This window comes from Arthroderma uncinatum, assembly GCF_011692745.1.
Source record: "Arthroderma uncinatum strain CBS 119779 chromosome Unknown scaffold1, whole genome shotgun sequence".
In the NCBI taxonomy this organism is placed as follows: Eukaryota; Fungi; Ascomycota; class Eurotiomycetes; order Onygenales; family Arthrodermataceae; genus Arthroderma; species Arthroderma uncinatum.
This window is the reverse complement of record NW_022983863.1, coordinates 5,611,924-5,631,758: the sequence shown is the minus strand read 5'-3', so window position 1 is coordinate 5,631,758 and position 19,835 is coordinate 5,611,924. Positions and strand designations below refer to the sequence as shown.

Genomic DNA, 19,835 nt, shown 5'->3' with positions numbered 1-19,835 from the left:
GTATCAATATCAAGCAAAAAAGATAGAAATGACAAACGACACAGCGGAATACAGCCAAGTCGTTCAACCACAGATTAACTGCGTCAAAGAACGGCACAATATCAAGGAGAATAAAGGCACGAGGACAAGAAATTTAAGGAGAACCAGATGAAACGAGCGACTAAGCAAAGGGGTTATTGTGTTGATGCTACACCCAAGAGGATAAGTGGCTGTTAAAATGATATAACAAACGCAATAGGGAGAGGTCAAGATCATAAATCAGCTACGCAACAACCAATATCCCAGCCCTAGGCTAAGCTAAGGTCTAGACATTCCTGTTGAGCAGCAAACTGGAAAACCTTACATAAAAGATAATAGTGTTTGGAGATGCATTCAATGGAGACCCATCGATATGCAAGGAACAGGGGAAGTCAGATAAAGTATATAAAGCTGGGCAGCAGATTTATAGTAGTAACTATTTCTTCACAACAGTTAGCAAGTCTACCTATGTAATAAGATGCCACAAACAAGCTGCAGGAAGGGAATAGAAGGTCACTAAGGCAGCTGTACCCGTGAAGAGGTATCCTTCACACAGCAAATGAATAGGGATATCATGATAGTGTCTTTCTTACACTTTGCTAGCCCTTTAGCCAAGATGAAGCTGCTATCACAGATAAAATAAAGGGAAGGGCGAGCTTGAATTGAACAGAGAGTTAACTAACCGTAAGCAAAGAACAAAGGACACGGTGGAGGCCTCATTGAGGTAGACAGATGAGTGTAAGGGAGCAAACAGGCACAATAGGAGAAAGGACTGTGTTCTCCTGTCCCATCTTCTCCTCACACAGGCACCGTTGCATTTGCATTCCACCCGGTACGTTGTCGTTCATTTTATCCTCGGGGAGTAGAAAAGAAAAGAAAAAGCCGTTTTCGCTTTTTTGGGCCGAAGTCACGCTTTTTTTTGCCACCACATAGAGAGCTTAGTCATCATGTCCATTTTTTCTTTTCTTTTTTGCTTCAAGTCGAGGAAGAAAGACGACGTTCGGAGTTCCGCAGGATCCATGGAGGCTCCTCTGCCCGGAGCTCGATTCTAGGAAGCAGGATGGTGGAGTTGGCCGGCGTTACGCTCGTTGCTGGCAAACCCACGAGGATGCCAGTTTCTCTGTGCAGTCGAGACCTTGGTGGTGGTGGCCAGATGGTCCAGGAACAGGGAGATCGATTCCAGCAGCGGATCCCCTTGCGATCCAGCAGTGTCTGATAGGATGTGATATCGAGCGCCAATGTCTAGCTATGGAGTGCCCCGTATCTAGGAAGCCTGGAACAAGGATCGTCGCTCCCGAGTATCATTGGCACAAATTGATATCGCCGAGATATGTATAGTGGCTTGTTGATATGCCAATTATTACGGATATCTATTCAGCAACGGGCCAATATAATGCACAGCAGCCGCATCCACTGTCTCTTCCGCCGTGCTTCCATTCGAATCAGGTTCGCCAACGGCCGGCAAGGAGGGCGCGAGAAGTGTGGCACCACAGAATAAGCAATCACAGCACGGTTACATTGCGTCGTCGCTATCACGGTCTAAAATATGCAAGAAACTGGACGTGCATGGGGGGATCGATGTCTGAAACAGACCAGTAGCGGTGCCTCAACGGTTGACACTCACTGACATATCTCACCCAGCTTCTTCGTTGGTAGATATTCTGGAGAGTTATTTTTGCTTCTGTCACCCAAGACCACTCGCATCCCTTGACTGGGACTCTGATGCGCTGGCCACGATAAGCTTCTGCGTATTGCACGGCATTCGCTCGGGGGATGGCCAGGGATTGAATCCCCACGGGCGATATCTCAGCTCGAACGGCTCCGAAGGCCGTTCAAAGCCATGGGAAGCAGCCATCCAGCCCTAAGGACGCGTACAGACCACAATGGCCTTAGACAACAACGCGTTCGTGCCTCCATCCTCCCTTGTGTCGCTGGCGACGGTATTTACGTAGAGGTAGGACATGCTAGGGTTCGCAGTGCAAATATTGAAATCATGAGTTGGCTATGGTTGGCGTTAGTATCGCCGGTACCTGATTTTAAGAAATGTAGGCGTTCATCGGATATGTAGGAATTGTCTATTCGATGTAGCTCATTACTTCACCAAAGCATAGCCTAATATATAATGTCTAACAAATCATAGCTCAGAAAGGCATGGGTGTTGGAACTCGCGGCCCTCCATCTTATACTGGAGATCTTCGATATCTGGGCTCCGCGCTTGGAGGAACTTATCAATACGCCTATCAAGCCAGTGATCCATGCTATGACAGAAGAACCGTCGCATGAGCTGGAGCTGGCGATGTGTACGATTATATAAAAACCTCCGCATGGCTTTCTCGTATCTTGGAGAGCATGAAGAGAAGACAGCTTCTTGATAGAGGATAGATTCAGCCTCTCGATAGATTTCTTTGCATGTTAAGAACAGTGGGAGAACGTTTATTATTGTGCCATCTGTCACTGGTGAAAGACAGGGATGAATGACCTCCAAGGGAGGAATGAGAGAATATCGTAATATGCGCTGCTTGATCTTCAGGGGAAGACGAAGGAAATGGAACTGTGATGAGTATTGTGTAAAGCCCGAGTTTTGTCGAGCTGCGAGCCCTAGTTGACTGATAACAGCCCCTGCAAGCTCGTCATCATCTGGGAGAACTCGTCCGCCCAATGTACATGTTATTCCTTGCCGGGGACGGACGGGCGCGAGCACTGTGTGATATTTCCCGGTGCTGAAAACCCGCAACAGCCCTTCCCTCTCAACAGGGTCAAGCGGAAATATGAAATGAAGCATCTGGAGTGAGGTGCAGTCGCGAGAAACCAGCTCCATCACATTCCTCCATTCGCAGGGAGGAACCTGCCATAGGTAGCCATTGGGGGAATGCAGTTCAACCTGTATGCGACGGACCAACCTCCGCTGTCTGGCAGTTATCCTATCAATAAATGTCGTAATCGAGTGCCTGAACAGGATGCCAAAGGTAATATTTGAATATAGAACCCTCTCTCCTTCGCCTCGGAGCTGATGGCATGTTTGGAGGATAGCTATACCAGAGAATTCCTGTGGAGGAGAACGTGGAAGATGGATATCTATGGGTTCGTGCTCATCCGGATAAATTGGTTCGTTTATTTTACCGCCACGACGGAGGACGGAAGAGATTCCCTTGGAGAAGAAGACCAGATATATAATCTCGTCTCGGAGCTCTGGTGGCAGTCTCAGGAAATAGCAAGGTTGGCCATCCATTCTAGAGCAGTTTATGCGCGGAGTGCAAAGCAGATAGAAAAAAAATCGAGACAAGAATCTGTCGATGCAGCGGATTGGGCCCTTTTATAAGACGAACACTGAATGACGCCCTTTGGCCAATTAAATAGTTACCTCGTCCAGGCCAGGGGCGTATACCTGGTTGCTCCGTGAAGATCTATGCAGCATTATCATCCAGGTTGGCTAGACAGCGTTTCGTGAAGTGCCTTGACATCCCAGAGAAGAAGAAGACAGATAGTTTAACGATGGCCTGTCAGATCATATATATCTATTGAATATGGTAATATCAGGCGAGAAGAGAAAAAGCTGAAAAGTATTTTATACTCGGCTGTCCGCCTGGTAACTAAAAGTTAACTTGGCGCATTCGTTGCATATTAATTAACTAGCGGGGTTGCAGTTATCGTGGCCCCTCTTCCGTATATCAAAGAAAAAAAAAATCGAGTCAATTGAGGGACCATCTTCTCATCCATAGCTACAATGGCAGAACAAAAGTCAGGTAAGCTTGCTAATGGCTACGGGATGTATAGACACTGCGGCTAACAGCTAACTCCAATTCACGCCTTGTCCTACAGCTATTCTATCCGTCTACGATAAGACCGGTCTCTTGGACCTGGCCAAGGGTCTAGTCAGCCAGAATGTCCGCATCGTTGCGTCCGGGGGAACGGCCAAGATGATCAGAGACGCTGGGATTGCCGTAGAGTGAGTGTATGCCTGGTGTTTGGCGAAGAAGATACGTGGTTGCTGACCAGGCTGTTGCCGTCAATAGAGATGTCTCCTCCATAACCCAAGCCCCAGAGATGCTCGGAGGACGTGTAAAGACTCTCCATCCAGCTGTCCATGGCGGCATTCTCGCCCGCAATATCGAATCCGACCAGCAAGACCTTGCAAACCAGAAAATAGCCAAAGTCGACTTTGTCGTGTGCAACCTGTACCCTTTCAAGGACACCGTTGCAAAGCCTGATGTCACCGTCGAAGGTGCCGTGGAAGAGATTGATATCGGAGGCGTCACTCTACTGCGTGCGGCTGCAAAGAACCATGCCCGTGTTACTATTCTAAGCGACCCTGCGGACTATGGAAACTTCCTGAAGGAATTGGGCAACGGCGGGGTGAGTGAGGAGACCCGGAAGCTGTATGCTTTAAAGGCATTCGAACACACGGCAGATTACGATGAAGCCATCTCTGGATTCTTCAGAAAGAAATACGCCGGCGAGGGAGCTCAATATATCCAGCTCCGCTACGGTGCCAACCCCCACCAGGCCCCCGCATCGGCATTCGTGAGGAGCGGGAAACTCCCCTTCAAAGTGCTGAACGGAGCTCCTGGATATATCAACCTCCTTGATTGCCTGAATGCCTGGCCACTGGTTAAGGAGCTGAAGCAAGCTCTTGGATACCCCGCTGCGGCTAGCTTTAAGCATGTCTCGCCCGCTGGTGCTGCCATTGGTATCCCGCTGAATGATAAGGAAAAGCAGGCCTACATGGTTGATGACATCCAGGGCATCGATGAATCTGGCCTGGCACAGGCCTATGCTCGTGCAAGAGGCGCAGACCGGATGTCTAGCTTCGGAGATGTTATCGCACTTTCAGACGTAGTTGACGTCCCTACCGCGAAGATAATCTCTCGTGAAGTCTCAGACGGTGTTATCGCACCGGGCTACTCCCCCGAGGCTCTAGCATTGCTCTCCAAGAAGAAGGGAGGCAAGTACCTTGTTCTCGAGATGGACGAGAACTACACCCCTCCAAATGAAGAAACCCGCTCCGTTTATGGCGTCCAGCTTTCCCAGCGCCGAAATGACGCCGTCATCTGCCCCAAAAACACATTCAACACTATAGTTACACCAAAGGACATGAGCTCATTGCCAGAGCCTGCCCTCCGTGACCTTACAGTTGCTACTATTGCCTTGAAATACACGCAATCAAACTCCGTATGTTATGCTGTTAATGGCCAAGTCGTTGGCCTCGGCGCTGGCCAGCAGAGCCGAATTCACTGCACTCGTCTTGCCGGTGACAAGACTGACAACTGGTGGATGAGATTCCACGACCGCGTGCTCGGCATCAAGTGGAAGGCCGGAGTTAAGCGAGCAGACAAGAGTAATGCCATTGATATGTTGTGCTCGGGACAGATTCCACGTTCCGATGTCGAGAAGGCGGATTATGAGCGTGTGTTTGAGGAGGTGCCCGCCCCCTTTACTTCTGAGGAGCGCGAGGCATGGTTACAAAAGCTGACCGAGGTGGCAATCTCCTCGGATGCCTTTGTGAGTATTTCTTTCTTCCCTCATGACTTCGTTTCTGCTCGTCTTTCCTCGAACGACATCCAGGCAACTAACAAATCCTACTAGTTCCCATTCATCGACAACGTATTCCGTGCCGCACGATCAGGTGTTAAATATATGGCAGCACCAAGCGGCAGCCAGAACGATGGACCAGTGTTTGAAACTGCTGAAAAGCTGGGCATTGTCTTCGTTGAGCAGCGCATCCGATTGTTCCACCATTAAGCCCTGCGTGGTTTCTCCAACAGTTCCACGCTCTTGTTTAGTTATGTAGTTAGGTTTCAGGGGAGCAGCTTGTAAACCAAACAAAAATTCAACAACTAACTTCTTGATACAATAACACATCCCTTCGGCTGATACTTTCTATCCCATAGTTTTGCCTGTGGCTATGTTGTACCCCATCACGATGACGTAATAGGCAAACCCTCCTCGATAGTATAAATATACAACATCTGCACTTTACAGCTCCAAGTTTCCCGCATTGTTTTTGACGCGGATTACTTTTACATTCTCCACCTCTTGTTCCCAGTAGAATATGGGTTTCTTTGACTGCTGTTCCAGCGGGACTGCAACAGAAACAAATCCAACTCCAAACAGGCCAATTTCTACTGCTCAACAAGCTGACATTAAGAAACAAAAACCGGCTCAACCAGCTCAACCAGTTATAGCTCAACCACCTAACGCTAATATGTCAGGTCTCTCTACTGCGGATGAGAAGAGAAGGGTCTTTGAGCCTGAACAATCTGGCTCTGCTGATAAAGCGAGTTCAAGCCGGAATCCGCCCCAGCCTGGCATCCCATCGGACAACCCTCCTCCATACCACAACTGGCAGGAGGCAGTGCCAGATACATCCATTCTACCACCACCACCAAGTCAGGGTTATCTATACTCGAATACTGGCAATGCATCTGCGGAAGATGCTGATCGCGCTCATGATTTCTGTGATAACACACCCCTATGGATCCCGTGTAAGCCATCTCCGGCAGTGTACGATGCCGTCAAGCATGGCGATATCCGGCCAGTCCGCCCTTTGGAATATAACGGCGGCCTCGACCTTATCGGGAACGGGCGCTGGAGGGGTCGTACGTATGACGGCAACGGAGACTGTATTATTCTCAGCGGATTACCTGTATATTTTGCGGCAGAAGACTCGCCGCTGATGACGGAAATGACGAAGACGATATATTTCGAGGTGAAGCTCCTCGGGCTATACGGTGGGACTGCGGATCAAGTGCCAGGGTTCTCAATAGGATTTGCAGCCCAGCCATACCCAGCATGGCGATCGCCCGGCTGGGAGAGAGGCAGTCTAGGCGTTTTCTCTGATGATGGGTGTCGGTTTGTGAATGATTCCTGGGGCGGACATGAGTTTACCACTGAGTTTAATGTTGGAGAGACAGTTGGTCTCGGGATGACTTTCTCTCTATCCCCTGAAATCTCGAATTCAAACAACCCACCGCAAATGCCTATGAGCTCAAAGAGGACGCCATTGCTGGTTGAAGTATTCTTCACCCGGAATGGCCAAAAGGTGGGAAATTGGAACCTCCACGAGGAGACCGATGAGGACAGCGGTGGAGTTGGCGGCCTGGAAGGTGATTATGACCTCTACGGTGCACTTGGATTATTCGGCGGCGTTGAATTCGAGGCGTGTTTCGACCGGTCAGGCTGGCTATGGACTCCTCCCTCGTGACGACCGACCTCTCATCCTCTACCTCGCATAATGCCATATCCTAATTCAATCTCGCATTCACTGCTATCGTCCCTCAGCATCAAACCTCAGAAGGATATTTACGGGCCAACTGTACGATTAAGATTTGCTATTATAAGATGGGAGGTTAAATGAAGATTCGCTTTGGTACTTGGGTTGGTTATTTTGAGCCTCAGGTTCAACCTTGAACTTTGAAGAATGTATCGTATTTTGGTGTTTTTTTGTCAGGATGTCTGCGCCTTTGTCCACTTTGTTCCCAGGGTTCGCCAAGTAGCCTAGCTGCACAGCCCGTTCCTCTATCGTCGGTTGATCTTAGGGGATGGATGGCCTTAACTATGCCTCCTATTTCGTATAACTAACTCCATCAAAACCCAGAATGCCCCTCCTTGACTCCGTGCATCGTATTAACTGGGGGTTTTGGGCGCAGCAAGCTGCCCAGCGGTCAACTCGCGACTCAACGCTCACTCCAACGGCCTCGCTTCAGCCTGCGCAGCGAGGAGCGGAATAAACGGTTTTCATTGCGGTGCAGCCTGCGAACCTGGTCGATGATGGGCAGGCAGGCCGGGCTGAGGGGGATCCTGTCCGCTTGGCCAACCAGAAGCTGGACTAACATGTACAACTAACAATAAAGTTGAACTGTGAATGAAATGGCAGTGTTTGGCCGAAAACTAGATGCATAATTAGTCCAGTCAAGGGGCTGCAAAAGCTCAAGCGCCCAATCCCTGTCGCAGCCCAAAAGACCGCCCGCTGGCGCTAACGCTGTCATATATAGATGGAGTATATATAGAACACTTCGGCCTCCAGGTCTTTCAAGTATTCATTGTTTCCTCGCTGAACCAGGCCGAGCTGCCAGTCAATACTCCTCCTCATATTCACCGTGATCCGTATATATCCCACAGACAATGGCCTTCCAAGCACAGCATGCTCCCGCACAAGGAGGCTACTATCCCCCTCCTCCCGGCCAGGGCGGATATCAACAACCACCGCAACAGCAGCAACATCAGCAGCAGCAGCAGCAAGCGCCGTATAGCTACCCTCCTCCACCTCAAGGCGGCGCCGCCCACTACCCACCACCACCGCCAAATGCTGGATCGCCTCCTCCTCTGGTAGCCCAAACACCGCCGATGCAGGTCGAGAGTAATATGCCTGGCGCCCCGCCCTCCGGCCAGTTCGTTGGCACGCAAGCTACCACTGCAGACGATGTTGGCACATTTAACGGCGGTAGCTACCGTATCAGCCATCGAGACACCAACTCGGTTCTCACAATCCAGCTAGCGATGGGCTGCCCATTGACTGCAAAGCCAGGTACGAACGAGATATCTCCTATTCATTCGTCGTAGCTTTGTTCTAAGCTCTCAAACCTGTAGGTGCCATGATTGCGATGTCTCCCACCGTATCGCTGAAGGGATCTGTGAAGTTTTCTATGAAAAAGATGCTTGCTGGCGGCGAAATGTCCTCATCAACGTATACCGGGCCTGGTGAATTACTGCTAGCGCCCACCATGCTTGGTGATATCTCCCTCCTTAAACTCAATGGACAGGAGCAGTGGTCCGTTGGTAAAGATGCGTTCCTTGCATGTACACAGGGGATAGTCAAGGACTATAAAAACCAGGGCCTGAGCAAGGCCTTTTTCTCCGGGGAAGGTCTGTTCGTCTATAAGATCAGCGGGACTGGTATCCTGTTCATTCAGAGTTTTGGTGCGATCATAAGGAAAGACGTAAGTTTCAGCTGTTTAGTCCGTACCCAAGAAGGCGTAAACTAACATTGAATATAGTTGATGGATGGTGAGAAATATATCGTCGACAACGGTCACCTCGTCGCGTGGAACTCCAAGTATGTCATGGAGCGCGTCGCCTCTGGTGGTATGCTATCGAATCTTAGTGCCGGCGAAGGCCTCGTCTGCAAGTTCACTGGCCCGGGAACAATCTACTTGCAGACAAGAAATCCTGCTGCATTTGCAACCTGGATGCTTGCACACGGAGGAGCCGCAGCCTAAAGGGATTATCAGATGAGCGATTACAGTTAGTAGTGTTGCATGCAAGCCAAATACATTTTACGACTTTCTCTTGTTTCAAATTTTTATTAGATACCTCTTCCAATAACCCAAGATATGCTATCTTTGGTTGCTTCACTTTTAACGTTGCGCAGTTCTAATTGTAGGACATGATCATGGCTTCTAATTATACTATGTAGAAAAAGTCATTTAACATTCATCCACTTCGGAGTCTCATTCTGTTCCACCTGAAAAAGAAAAAATTAGGTCGGGAAACCCGTTTGCCAAGTGACATGAACAAAGGGGAACTGTTCATAAATGCAATTTAAAATCCAGCAACCCCGTACAAATTGTAAAAAAAAAACGAGGAGGTGGACACGAACGGGGAAACGGGGCCGTGAGAGGATCGGAGAAGGTCAAGCGAGTAATTGAACGGACAATTGACTCGTTCGCCGGATTTTGTGGATAGAAAAGGCGGTCTTCAAGACGCTTAATAGTAAACTTTCTATTGCTTTTTGCGCTTGCCGACTTGTCCACGGAAACCAGTCTTGATAGCAGTGACACTGCGTCGACTGCCACAGGAATTGCAAGTAACGAAGTAAAGACGGTTCTCTCCTTTGCTCAGTTCCGTGTCCGGGCTCCTACACGTCTTGCAGGTAACATACTCAACTAAACAAGGTGGTTAGTCACGCTATTCACAACGTTCAAGGGATCCCTATGATAAACGAACCAATATATCGTCGCAGGACGTTTTCAATCTGTTTCTGTTGGAAACGACCCTTAATCACTAGTCGTCTACTACCGTCAACACTGCCGCTTGTTCCCAATTCAGCAAACAAAAACTGCATGACGTGGTCGTCGGATCGTTTCATCCGCTTGCAGATATCGGGAATATTGGCAAAAATGGTTCTTCGGTTTCCTTCACGCAGACACTGGGGAGGAGGGATCTTGTACGATTTCGAACCGCTGGCCAGGAGATCAGGGTGGTGGCTGTGGATAAGACTGAAGAAGCGAGTCACCAACAGCGAGTAGTTGATGGGTTGCGTGGCATCGTGGGCCCAAATTCCGGTTCCGCTCTCGAGTGCCTCGATAATCTGCTCTGGGGACTGCGTCTCTTCAGGAGCAGCCTCCTCCGCTAAGCCAGCTTGTGCAAGCTTAGCTTCAAAGTCGCCATCCGTTGTTTTTTTCGAAGACTTCTTCTTTTTCTTCTTAATCGTGGAAGGGTCGAATTCGGCGTCAGCCGCACCACCGTCTTCTCCAGTTTCTGCTGCGTCTGTATCCTTCGATTTCTTTGATTTCTTCTTTTTCGTTAGGCCCTTGAACATATCGGTCATCTCGTCGACTTCCTGGTCAGGCGACACTACACGTCATGAATAATTAGATTAGTTACTGCAGAAGAAATACCTAGCAGGCCGCTTGAGGAATAATGAAACCGCGGACATACCAGCAGTGTGCTTTTCGGCCGTTGTCTTATCCTCAGCATAGTTAGCCTCGGAAATGGTACCGTTTGCGTCCATAACTGTTGCGCCTTCGCTAAAGGCAACTGACTTTCGGTGTTTCCTTTCTGGAAGCGCAACCTCCTATCAAGAGTAATGGGTTCCTTTTGTTAGCCTGCTTTCAAGTGGTATTGCCTTGGTGGTGTAGGAGTCACATATATTGCAAGCCGCGGGGATTTTTGAGGGTGGATAAACTTATTGTGGGCAGGAAAATTTAAAATGACGTACAGTATCGGCCATGATTGACAGCTAAATGCTCTCTGCAGCTATATTCACGGAGCGTCCTACTCTCTTGAGCGTCCTTAGGGGGTGAACAGAGACTGAGAATGTTAAATATATTTATATCAAGCCCTCCTTGTCGCGCGCAGGGCCAGCGGTGGCAACCTGCGAGCCAAAAGAGCAGTCGGCGGGTTTATATCACGTGGTAAGTTGACTAAGCAAGCCTCTTGACACCGCAGGATCGCGACTTCGAGATAGCAAGAAGCCGGAGAGGACGAAGCCGAAGACGAAGAAGAAGACGAAGACCAGGCCGAGTTGACAGCTTCGTCGAGCCGGTGAGGACACTCGGTTTTATCCACGGCCGATATAGCAGTTGTACGTCCAGCTGCCACACCAGCTATAGGCCCATACGACCTCCCGAGCAACCAAACATGTCGCTTTCTGCATCTACCTTCGAACCGAGCTCTCTCTCCTCCTCGGCCTTTACATTCACCTCCAGGCCCACCTCTGACTCTGAGGATGATGTTGCCTCGCTCCCGTCCTCTTCCGGATCCGATTCATTCTTAGATAACGATCTATCGGTAACCAGTGATGACGACTCGGACGCCGAAGCAGAGTGGAGAGAAAGCATACAGCAGCTGGAAATGCTCCTGACACTGGTCCTAATACCGTTTGTTGGCAAGTTTCTGGGGAGGAGGTGTGCGTATTGGGGTATGTGTTTATCCGCCCTGTGTTGCATGGCTATTAGTAGCTGGCGGGATTTTGTTATGCTAACCCTGAATTAGGATGGGGGAAAGTGATGGAATGGAAATACCCAATCGACGTTTCAATCTCGGGAAGTAAGGGACTTTCATGGACCGAAAAAACACAACGCGCATTTGCATCTCTTTAATGTTCTGTCTGCATCCTTGACACCTAGAAGCGAGGCTGGTGTGCTACTCCTACTGTATGATACCCGAGATTTGAAGTTATAATTGCAACGAAATATGAAAATATCTCATTTGCACACAAAGTTGAGCTTTATACCGGCCTTGGCATGGATAAACGACGGGAAATAGAGAAGAGATGATGATTCAGAGAGCTACATTTTGAGGGATCCGAAAACTAGGCAGCTGAGAATTCGGGTTTGGTCATGCTCGAGGGAGCACCGACTCCTCGTATCTACTATTCTCTCAATGTCAACGGGTGAAGGCAATATCATCTTGAAAACCTTTAACATCAGCGGAATAAATGGCCGGCTCACCTTCCTCGGGCGAGGAGCTTGCATTAATCTAATTTTCGGTAGTGACCAGTGTTTAAAAGCTTGTACATTACATATAAACCCAAGGCGGAGAATACCCATGAGACTAGAAGGAATATTTCCGACCTCTATCAAGTAATCCTCAAATAATTAAACTTAGGTTTACCTTGACCGTTAAGCGTCAAAGGGCCAGCCTCCTTTACATCTAGCTAGCATCATACGGAGTACTGTGGTAGGTTTTTAGTCTATGAGCTTACTGGACAATAGCCCGCACCAACAATAAAGGACAAGGATACTTTTCAATTTGACCTCCACACCCGTGCTGAAGAGGGGATTAACGGTCATGTTTATAAATGATATGCATTTGCTTGCGGTAAGTATGATATCCAAATAACCAATATTAATTAACCCAATTCAATCCCGCATATGAACAGCTAGCACAATACTCCAGGCAGATCAGAGTAGAAATTAAAACAAAAGACATAGGAAATATTTCTTAAAGACTGGATCCCACGATGTACGCTCCCCCTCGGCCTGTTTTGCCAATATCGATATAACTCAAGAGTTCTACCCCTTGATCACTCAAATGTCCTTATAATAGCTATTCTTGGTATCCTTGTAGTTGGCCTTTGCAATAAGGAACCGTTTATAGACTGAGTCTCTGTCAGAATATCTGATGTTCAAATCTTCAAGGGCTGTCTTGGAAACCAACGGCGGGTCATAAGGGGTTCCAGGAGTGAGATATCGTTGAACAGGGTGGTCAGTCCTGAAGCAGGAGGGTTGGTTGTAGGGTGCTATATCCTTTATAGCGTCTAGTAAATGGGTGGATGTGGATGTGGTTGTCGCCGCCGAGCCTGTTGGAATTGATGTGAAGGCATGGTCGATGCATGTCCGGCAGTGGAGCAAACTGGGCGAACATTTAGGACAAGGAACCGCAACCTCTCCATTTCTGCCAGAGGATGCCATAGCTCCAGGGCACCGTGTTCTTCTTGAAGCTTGGGCTTTTTCAGTCTGTACCAGAACATCTGCTTCTGTCGAATCCGTATCAGATTCCTATAAGTCCCAATATCTGGTCAACCATACAAGATCTCTTGACCATAAAGGAGGATGAAGGTGAAACATTGAAGAAATGAAAGCTTTTACCTCTCGTAAGGACTCTTGGAGGTACATAAGATTGACCCTGGTCAGAGGAAGCTGGCGTCCAGGCAACATGAGTTGTATCTATCAGATCGTTCAGCCAAAAGTGGCAAGGTTCGATTAGGGGCTTTTGTCTCGTCTTCCGAGAAAGGAGTTTCAAGAGGGGGGCGGATTTTTTTGGTGCTGTCTAGATGCGGGAGTATATGTGAGCTGAAGAAGGTCTTGTATTCACAATTTGAGTGGGAAGAAATGACTTCTTATATACCCAGAATGTGGATATACGTGTTCAGGTATCTCCATGAGGACCAAGAATTGTAGACTAGCTTAGCGATATCTGAAATCGTTGATCAGATATTGTATATCTCTTGACCCCCGTCACACTCTGGCCTGGCCAGAGTATACAGTTGGGCCTGGGCCCTAAATCTAAATGCACGGAGCTATGTGCTCACCGAAGAGTTAGAATGGAATGGCAATTTTAAGCCCCGAGTTCCTCTAGCTCTTAATCTAACGGCTTGACCAGTCGCACCAGGGGCATAGTTCTAGCGGCAAAATTTGCATGACAAGGGCATGACCGACGCAGTGACATGTAACATTTTGCCCGGACCCAAGGGCTGCTCCCTACTTAGCTGGTGGGCAGTGGGACGCCATACTGGAGAATATACCTTCTGAAAAGCAACATAGTTCCCTTAGCATGCATGTCGCTATGCTTCAATAATTGATAGTTACAGTCCTATCCACTCGCATCTGTGGGATGGGCTTGATGGGGCCAAACTCGAGCGTTTGCCGCCCTGCACTGCCTGATAACCGGAAGCCCCGTACCACTGTATGGTCGACAGCTGGGAAATCGTTTCGTATCCAAGAGCGGTGAGGAGAGGAGTGCATCGCGGACGAGCCAGCATCTCCGTAAGATCGATTAAACTGCAATGAAACAGGGAATAGAAAAGATGGGCCCTTTGCCGTTCCACTGACAGGGCCATTGTTGATCACTCCAAGCACTTTGTAGATGTGGCGCAAGCAATAAGAAATGGTGTCCATGACAGGAGGTTTGGACTAATCCTGCAATCTTGATGCAAAAAAACACGCCCGACGAACGCCTCCTGGCAACAGATTCGGTTAAGCAGCTAAGTGGAAAACTGCGATTGAGCTGGATAATATGCTCTAGAGCCCGGAACCCTTATACTCCAAAGCCTAGACGTACATTCATGCTCCACATGGATGTTGATTGCGGGAGACATCTTAGCATTGCCTGGCTCGAGCTATGTTTACCGTGCGAAGGAAGGCCATTCCTCTCTCGGGTTCTAGAGCCAGCCACAGCCCACCCCTTGCGGCTCATCGAGTGCAGAGGGCCCTTCAAGTTGGGCTAACAGGCATGGGATATGTTATGCCTTCGGAGCTCCCTAGCTTATCCCCATGGACGGCCGTATAGTGGGTTGCGGTCTAGACATGTCTTTAGGCTCCAACGAGATAATATGCAAGCCACAGAAGCCAACGCGGCGGAGTCATCAAGCTTGGGCGAATTGTATTCGACTGTGAAATTAGGATCGATGGTGAGGCGGTACGGCCTGTACCCCCCGCGGCGGGTTTGCTGTTGTAACTGACATTTCGGCAATTCGCCAGAGCTGATCATCATTGGCCTGTCGGGATAGGAGTATCTCGCTATTCGTGTATCACTTTCACTTGCAGGCGATATGAATGGTCGTCGGCATTCGCTCTCTTGACGGGGCCGCTGCATTGCATTGCATTGTGAAAACCGAACTTGCTCCGCGATGTGCGCCATAACTAGCGATAGAATAAATATAGTTCCGCTATGGGCAGCTAATGGACATGCAGCAACGGGCCGCCCGCCCGTGGCAGATGCAAATCACGGCTCACTCATGCAAATGATAGGTCGTTACCTCAGGTTTTACCACCACTGACTAGTTAGTCAATATCAGCCACAGCTGCTCGAGACTCTGGCAAGCAAGATCTCTGTGGCTATAACTGATAGATCGACCTTGCCTGTTTCAACACGGCTTTGATGGCTGACAGATGGAGCCCTGCATCTTGAAGTGTGAGGCGACGTGGGCTCATGGACGTACAGGTGGTTGAAGGTCGCTTGAAAGATACCCCGAAAGTGGGCCGATGAGGCTCCAACTTGACATACCACACCAAACAGTTAAAGTGGCATTCAACGCGACGTAAACTCAGCCATTAATTTTAATACAAATATGCAACTCGAATGTCAACACATTGTATTCAATCAAACCGTCCTCGCTAGCCTCTACTTTTTCGACTGTAGCTAATTATAAGATATGTGAGTATCTAGTAAAATAAGAATATCACATATTTCAAATCTGTAGAAGTAGGGGGTATATATACCCACGCCAGCAGCTCCAAAGAAACAGGTAAAACAGCATCTATCGTACTTGGAGATATTAGTAGAGTCTATTTGGCCGCCAAAATTGCGATGGGTTCACATTTAATTTTGATTCATCTGTAGCTCCCACAAGAGGGAAGCGGAGTGCCTTGGATTCTGAAGGTGAAGGTGTGCGAAGCTTCTGCGGCGTATGCGGAGTATCTCTGCCATGTTCGGAAGGGGTTTGAAAAGTACGAATCTCATCATCCAGCGCATGCAGACGTTGGCCCAAAAGCCCCTCCTGAGTAAATTCAAACTCTAGGTCTACAAAATCGGATTGTGGGTCGTTTGGTAGGTTAAAGTGAGGCGGAGAGCCATAGAGGCGGTATTGGTGATTGAAAGTGGGCGCACTAGTGGCACTTTGATTTTCAAGGTATAAGCCTAGAGGTTGTCTATGCAGATTTCCAGATTCTCCTTGTCGTATGGGCTGGAAGACCTGGGATCGTTGCTGGGTCTGGCGGCTGTAGGTTAGTAACGGGCTATCTCTCCCAAGGCTAGGGGTATATTCCGTAGAAAGGTGTGGTGCAGGTGCCACAAGAGAGCGGGATTGACCGTTCGGACGACTCTGGTAAGGGTAAAAGGCTAGTTGTCTCGTGGCCCTGGCTTTTGGCGAACAACTTGATCTTTGACCTCTATTGAAATGACATTCAGCAGCTCCCTTCCTGGTTACACGGTCTGTATCCCTGGATATGCTATATGGAGACGGAGAGAACTGTGTCCTCCACTTCGTGTATTCACAAGCGCGATAGGACCGCCTCCAGGATGGTTCCTGAGTCAAAGGTTCCCTGTTTCTCGGTTTTTGGGGATGTTGGCTTTTATTCTTCTGTTCGCATAGTCCGTCTGAAATCCCCATATAAGTAGGGTGATGGGGTGGATTTGTAGTTGTAACCAGCGGGGACACTTGCTTTGCCATTTGAAACAGATCTTCAAGGCTATATGTCTTTTTGTGATCCTCTACGTGTGGTTTTGACGGGGTGGAGATATAGGCATTGTGGAAGAGCATGGCCCGCACCCTAGAATCCAACTGAGAGGAGCCCGCGCTACTCGGGCGATCGAATCCCCTACAAGCCCTTCCTGCACCTCCAGTCTCAACGGTCTGATGATTATCCTCAGGTTCTTTTGCGTGTATCGCTGAGTTTGTTCGAGACCATGTATAGTTTGTAGGTGACTGATCAGGGTCAGCAGCACTATCCTTAGTCTTGGGCTGCTCTCTTTGCAGAGAACACTGGGTATCCTCGCCCAAAGCCTGAGCGCGCAAACTAGAACGCTCATGTCCTTCTATTGAAGGTAAGAGTGGCTTATCCGCGCGAGGCTTTGATAGCGAGGTATCATCATGGACCTTGACATGATTATCAGAAATACGCCGAGGCCTGGTTGAGCGCGAAGGTGAGAAATATTTCGATATAGTATTCTGCGCGTATGAGTCCAAGGACTTTCTCTTCTCTAGACCAGAACGCTGTGGAGACTCACGTCTCGCCTTTGATCGTGATGAGAGGAAGTTGAGTTCAGGAAAGGAAAGGTCAGGAACTGTTTTCATGATGGTATCAGAATACATCATACGTAGAAACAAGATAGGGATATCTCACGTTCACTCCGCATAACTGGCGAGGAGGCGCGGCCATGTCGAAAGAGCCCTCCGCCAATGCTTCCATCGAGCTTTTGAACCAAATCAGCGACGTAATCTTAAAAGTATATGACGGCCGGCTACCATACCGTAAGACGCTCCTGCGAAATATTCGATGGTTTAAAGCTGTTTTTGAGGGCCGTACTATCAGCTTTCCGTCCAGGCACCCGTTTCGGCTTCTTCGGTAAGGACACTTTCTTGCTTGGTTCGCGGGTTGTCATTTTTGGCTCATATCGGTCTTCTCTTGTCTTATGCCTGGGTCGACACCGATATCGAGCGGGCTCGCGCGGCATAGGGCTGTCGTTCACACCCATATTGGTTGACTTGTCCGTGGTATTCTTGTCATCGGCTCCGGGATATATACTGTTTCCTTTGATGTCCAGCTTTGCTAGTCGCCCGGCAGGGAATGAATAGACACGAGTTGCAAGATTAGTTCTGGCGTGGTCAAGATCTCCCACGAAGAAAATAGACCTAGACTATGACCCTCGCGAGGCTAGTTTTGACAAAGGGGTATTGAGGCCATGCGTGTTCACGCTGGTATGATGTTGAAAACTGTATGGATGGGTATAGAGTATGGGCACTTGGGGAGCAGGTTTGGTTGCTATGAGTAAACCCAAAAGGGTAATTCAACGTCACCTCACGCCCCAACCTCGAGACGACATATTCAAACACACACAAGCCAGGACTATGATATCAGACGAGAGTAAGGAGCTTTATAGTCGCTGATTGAACGGTATATAAAATACAATATCAATCCAAATATTCCCGAGATTCACAAAACAAACGCAAACCAGTAACCCCTCCCCCCAACGTTACAGCTTTCACCCCATATTGACAGTGAACAAACACAGGAATGCACAGGGTTAGAAGGGAGAGTACATAATACAGTCTAGCTGCTGGTTACTTCCGCAACATCATATTCTGCCCTTCGAGCCTTGCCACTTGAAGCTTGAGCTCGTCTCGTTCTCGGAGTGCTTCGGCGAGCTGCTGCTCCAAGCTAGAGATCCGGTCTTCCTTTCTCTTACGGAACCTGCGAGCAGCCATCGTGTTTCGCTGGCGTTTCTCGTTGGCTATTTCTTCCTCAGATCGCTTTTCGACATCCACACGCTGTCGCTTACGGCTACTGCTCGATTCGGCGGTGGAATTTGAAGATGACGCCGGGCTGCGTATGACAGGGGGGATGGGAGCGGCAGCGAGGTCAAGCCCGGTGGGAGAGCTGTGGCCTGAATTGGCGGAACGAACAGAGCCGGCGGTGGACGGCTGGTCCGTCTCGGAGCGGGAGTCGTCGGCGTTACTGGTCAGTGGGATGTCTAGAAGATACTGCTCGCATGCCTTCATGGAGTGCAATGAGCTGTCTTCTGATGTCGGGGTATACGTGGGACTGTTATCAATCGAAGATGGTACAAGGAGCTGTTCTGCAATATTGCTGAAATCAAAGCCTTCCGTCGAAAGAAACGCTTGCAATGGGTCGTCAAAGGAATCCCCAACAGAGACGGTTGGGGTCACGCCGGGGGTGTCTGAGAATGTGGTGGATAGAGGGTATTGGTCCTGGGTAAGGTAGGTATCGGAAAGAAAGCTGGCAAAGGGATCTGGCGCCGGAAAGAAGGTCGAGTCCACGAGCTGCGGGCCGAGTGGCGTGGGAGAATATGGTAGCAAGGGGCCGGGATTCAAATGCAAAAAGGACGAAGGATAAGCCGATGGAGATTGAGGCACGAGGGTGCCAGATGAACTGCAATCACGACGGCCACTTGGCGACAGAGAGGCGGGCCGGTTGGAAGAATCCGATGGACTCGCGGGGGCAGGCGGCTGATGCAGAAGCAGAGGCCGACATGACGGGATGGTGGGGGGTTTAAGGGGGGTCTACCAAAGTGTAGCTGAGGGACTTCAGCGCTTGGGGGGAGAGCCACGAACGGAGAGCAGCGTGGACAGAAAGGAGTCGACACAGCAGGTGTTCGGGCGGTTTATATATCTTCATCGCCGGCCTTCGAAAGCTGACCTTGGGGGAAAGTGAGATAAGCCACTTAGTCAGCCGGGAAGACTTCGGGCCGAGACCTAAACTCCTTCTCCACCAATAGGAAAATGAGCCTGGATCCACTGCCATGGGTGCGGGTTCTTGGCGTGCATCTTCCAGCCAATCAGAGGGCTCATAAATGAGTCATTCTTGCTCACTGTGAGAACGGAGAGACACTTGCCTAGATAGGAAATACGGACTCTACGGCTCTACGGACTCTATATGGACCAGGAGCGATGCCATGGACCCGGACGAAGGCAGGACGTTCCAGCAGTTGAAGGCATCCTATGGCAGCAACATCTTCATGGCAGGAGGTCAGACCAACAAGGAGGCTTCAGACACTGCCGAACCATACGGTTGAGACGCTTGAGATATTTGGGGCAGATGGACCAGAGCTGACGGCGGTCCACGCCTTATATACACTGCTCTTGACGAGACTACCGAGGAGACTACACCGGAAGGCTCACATTTACTCATTCCAGC

General features: G+C 49.3%; 6 protein-coding genes across 6 annotated transcripts; 4 read left to right on the top strand and 2 right to left on the bottom strand.

Moving 5' to 3' along the window:
- Positions 1-3,742: 3,742 nt before the first annotated feature.
- GIQ15_01686 (bifunctional purine biosynthesis protein ADE16) lies at positions 3,743-5,757 on the top strand (the record flags this gene model as incomplete). The annotated part of the gene is made up of 4 exons (XM_033549103.1): positions 3,743-3,761; positions 3,838-3,964; positions 4,032-5,517; positions 5,602-5,757. 4 exons carry the CDS (start codon positions 3,743-3,745, stop codon positions 5,755-5,757), a joined length of 1,788 nt encoding a protein of 595 aa, XP_033410054.1.
- A 463-nt stretch (positions 5,758-6,220) lies between these two features.
- GIQ15_01685 (uncharacterized protein) lies at positions 6,221-7,219 on the top strand (the record flags this gene model as incomplete). Its single annotated transcript, XM_033549102.1, has 1 exon — positions 6,221-7,219. The coding sequence occupies one exon, from the start codon at positions 6,221-6,223 to the stop codon at positions 7,217-7,219; it is 999 nt and encodes a 332-aa protein (XP_033410053.1).
- Positions 7,220-8,139: 920 nt separating this feature from the next.
- GIQ15_01684 (uncharacterized protein) lies at positions 8,140-9,233 on the top strand (the record flags this gene model as incomplete). The annotated part of the gene is made up of 3 exons (XM_033549101.1): positions 8,140-8,542; positions 8,605-8,954; positions 9,012-9,233. The coding sequence occupies 3 exons, from the start codon at positions 8,140-8,142 to the stop codon at positions 9,231-9,233; spliced, it is 975 nt and encodes a 324-aa protein (XP_033410052.1).
- A 502-nt stretch (positions 9,234-9,735) lies between these two features.
- On the bottom strand, positions 9,736-10,966 carry GIQ15_01683 (uncharacterized protein; the record flags this gene model as incomplete). Its single annotated transcript, XM_033549100.1, has 4 exons — positions 9,736-9,899; positions 9,961-10,590; positions 10,675-10,810; positions 10,955-10,966. The coding sequence occupies 4 exons, from the start codon at positions 10,964-10,966 to the stop codon at positions 9,736-9,738; spliced, it is 942 nt and encodes a 313-aa protein (XP_033410051.1).
- A 410-nt stretch (positions 10,967-11,376) lies between these two features.
- On the top strand, positions 11,377-11,837 carry GIQ15_01682 (uncharacterized protein; the record flags this gene model as incomplete). Its single annotated transcript, XM_033549099.1, has 2 exons — positions 11,377-11,656; positions 11,731-11,837. The coding sequence occupies 2 exons, from the start codon at positions 11,377-11,379 to the stop codon at positions 11,835-11,837; spliced, it is 387 nt and encodes a 128-aa protein (XP_033410050.1).
- A 6,404-nt stretch (positions 11,838-18,241) lies between these two features.
- On the bottom strand, positions 18,242-19,316 carry GIQ15_01681 (uncharacterized protein; the record flags this gene model as incomplete). Its single annotated transcript, XM_033549098.1, has 2 exons — positions 18,242-19,147; positions 19,206-19,316. 2 exons carry the CDS (start codon positions 19,314-19,316, stop codon positions 18,242-18,244), a joined length of 1,017 nt encoding a protein of 338 aa, XP_033410049.1.
- Between the last annotated feature and the right edge of the window lie 519 nt (positions 19,317-19,835).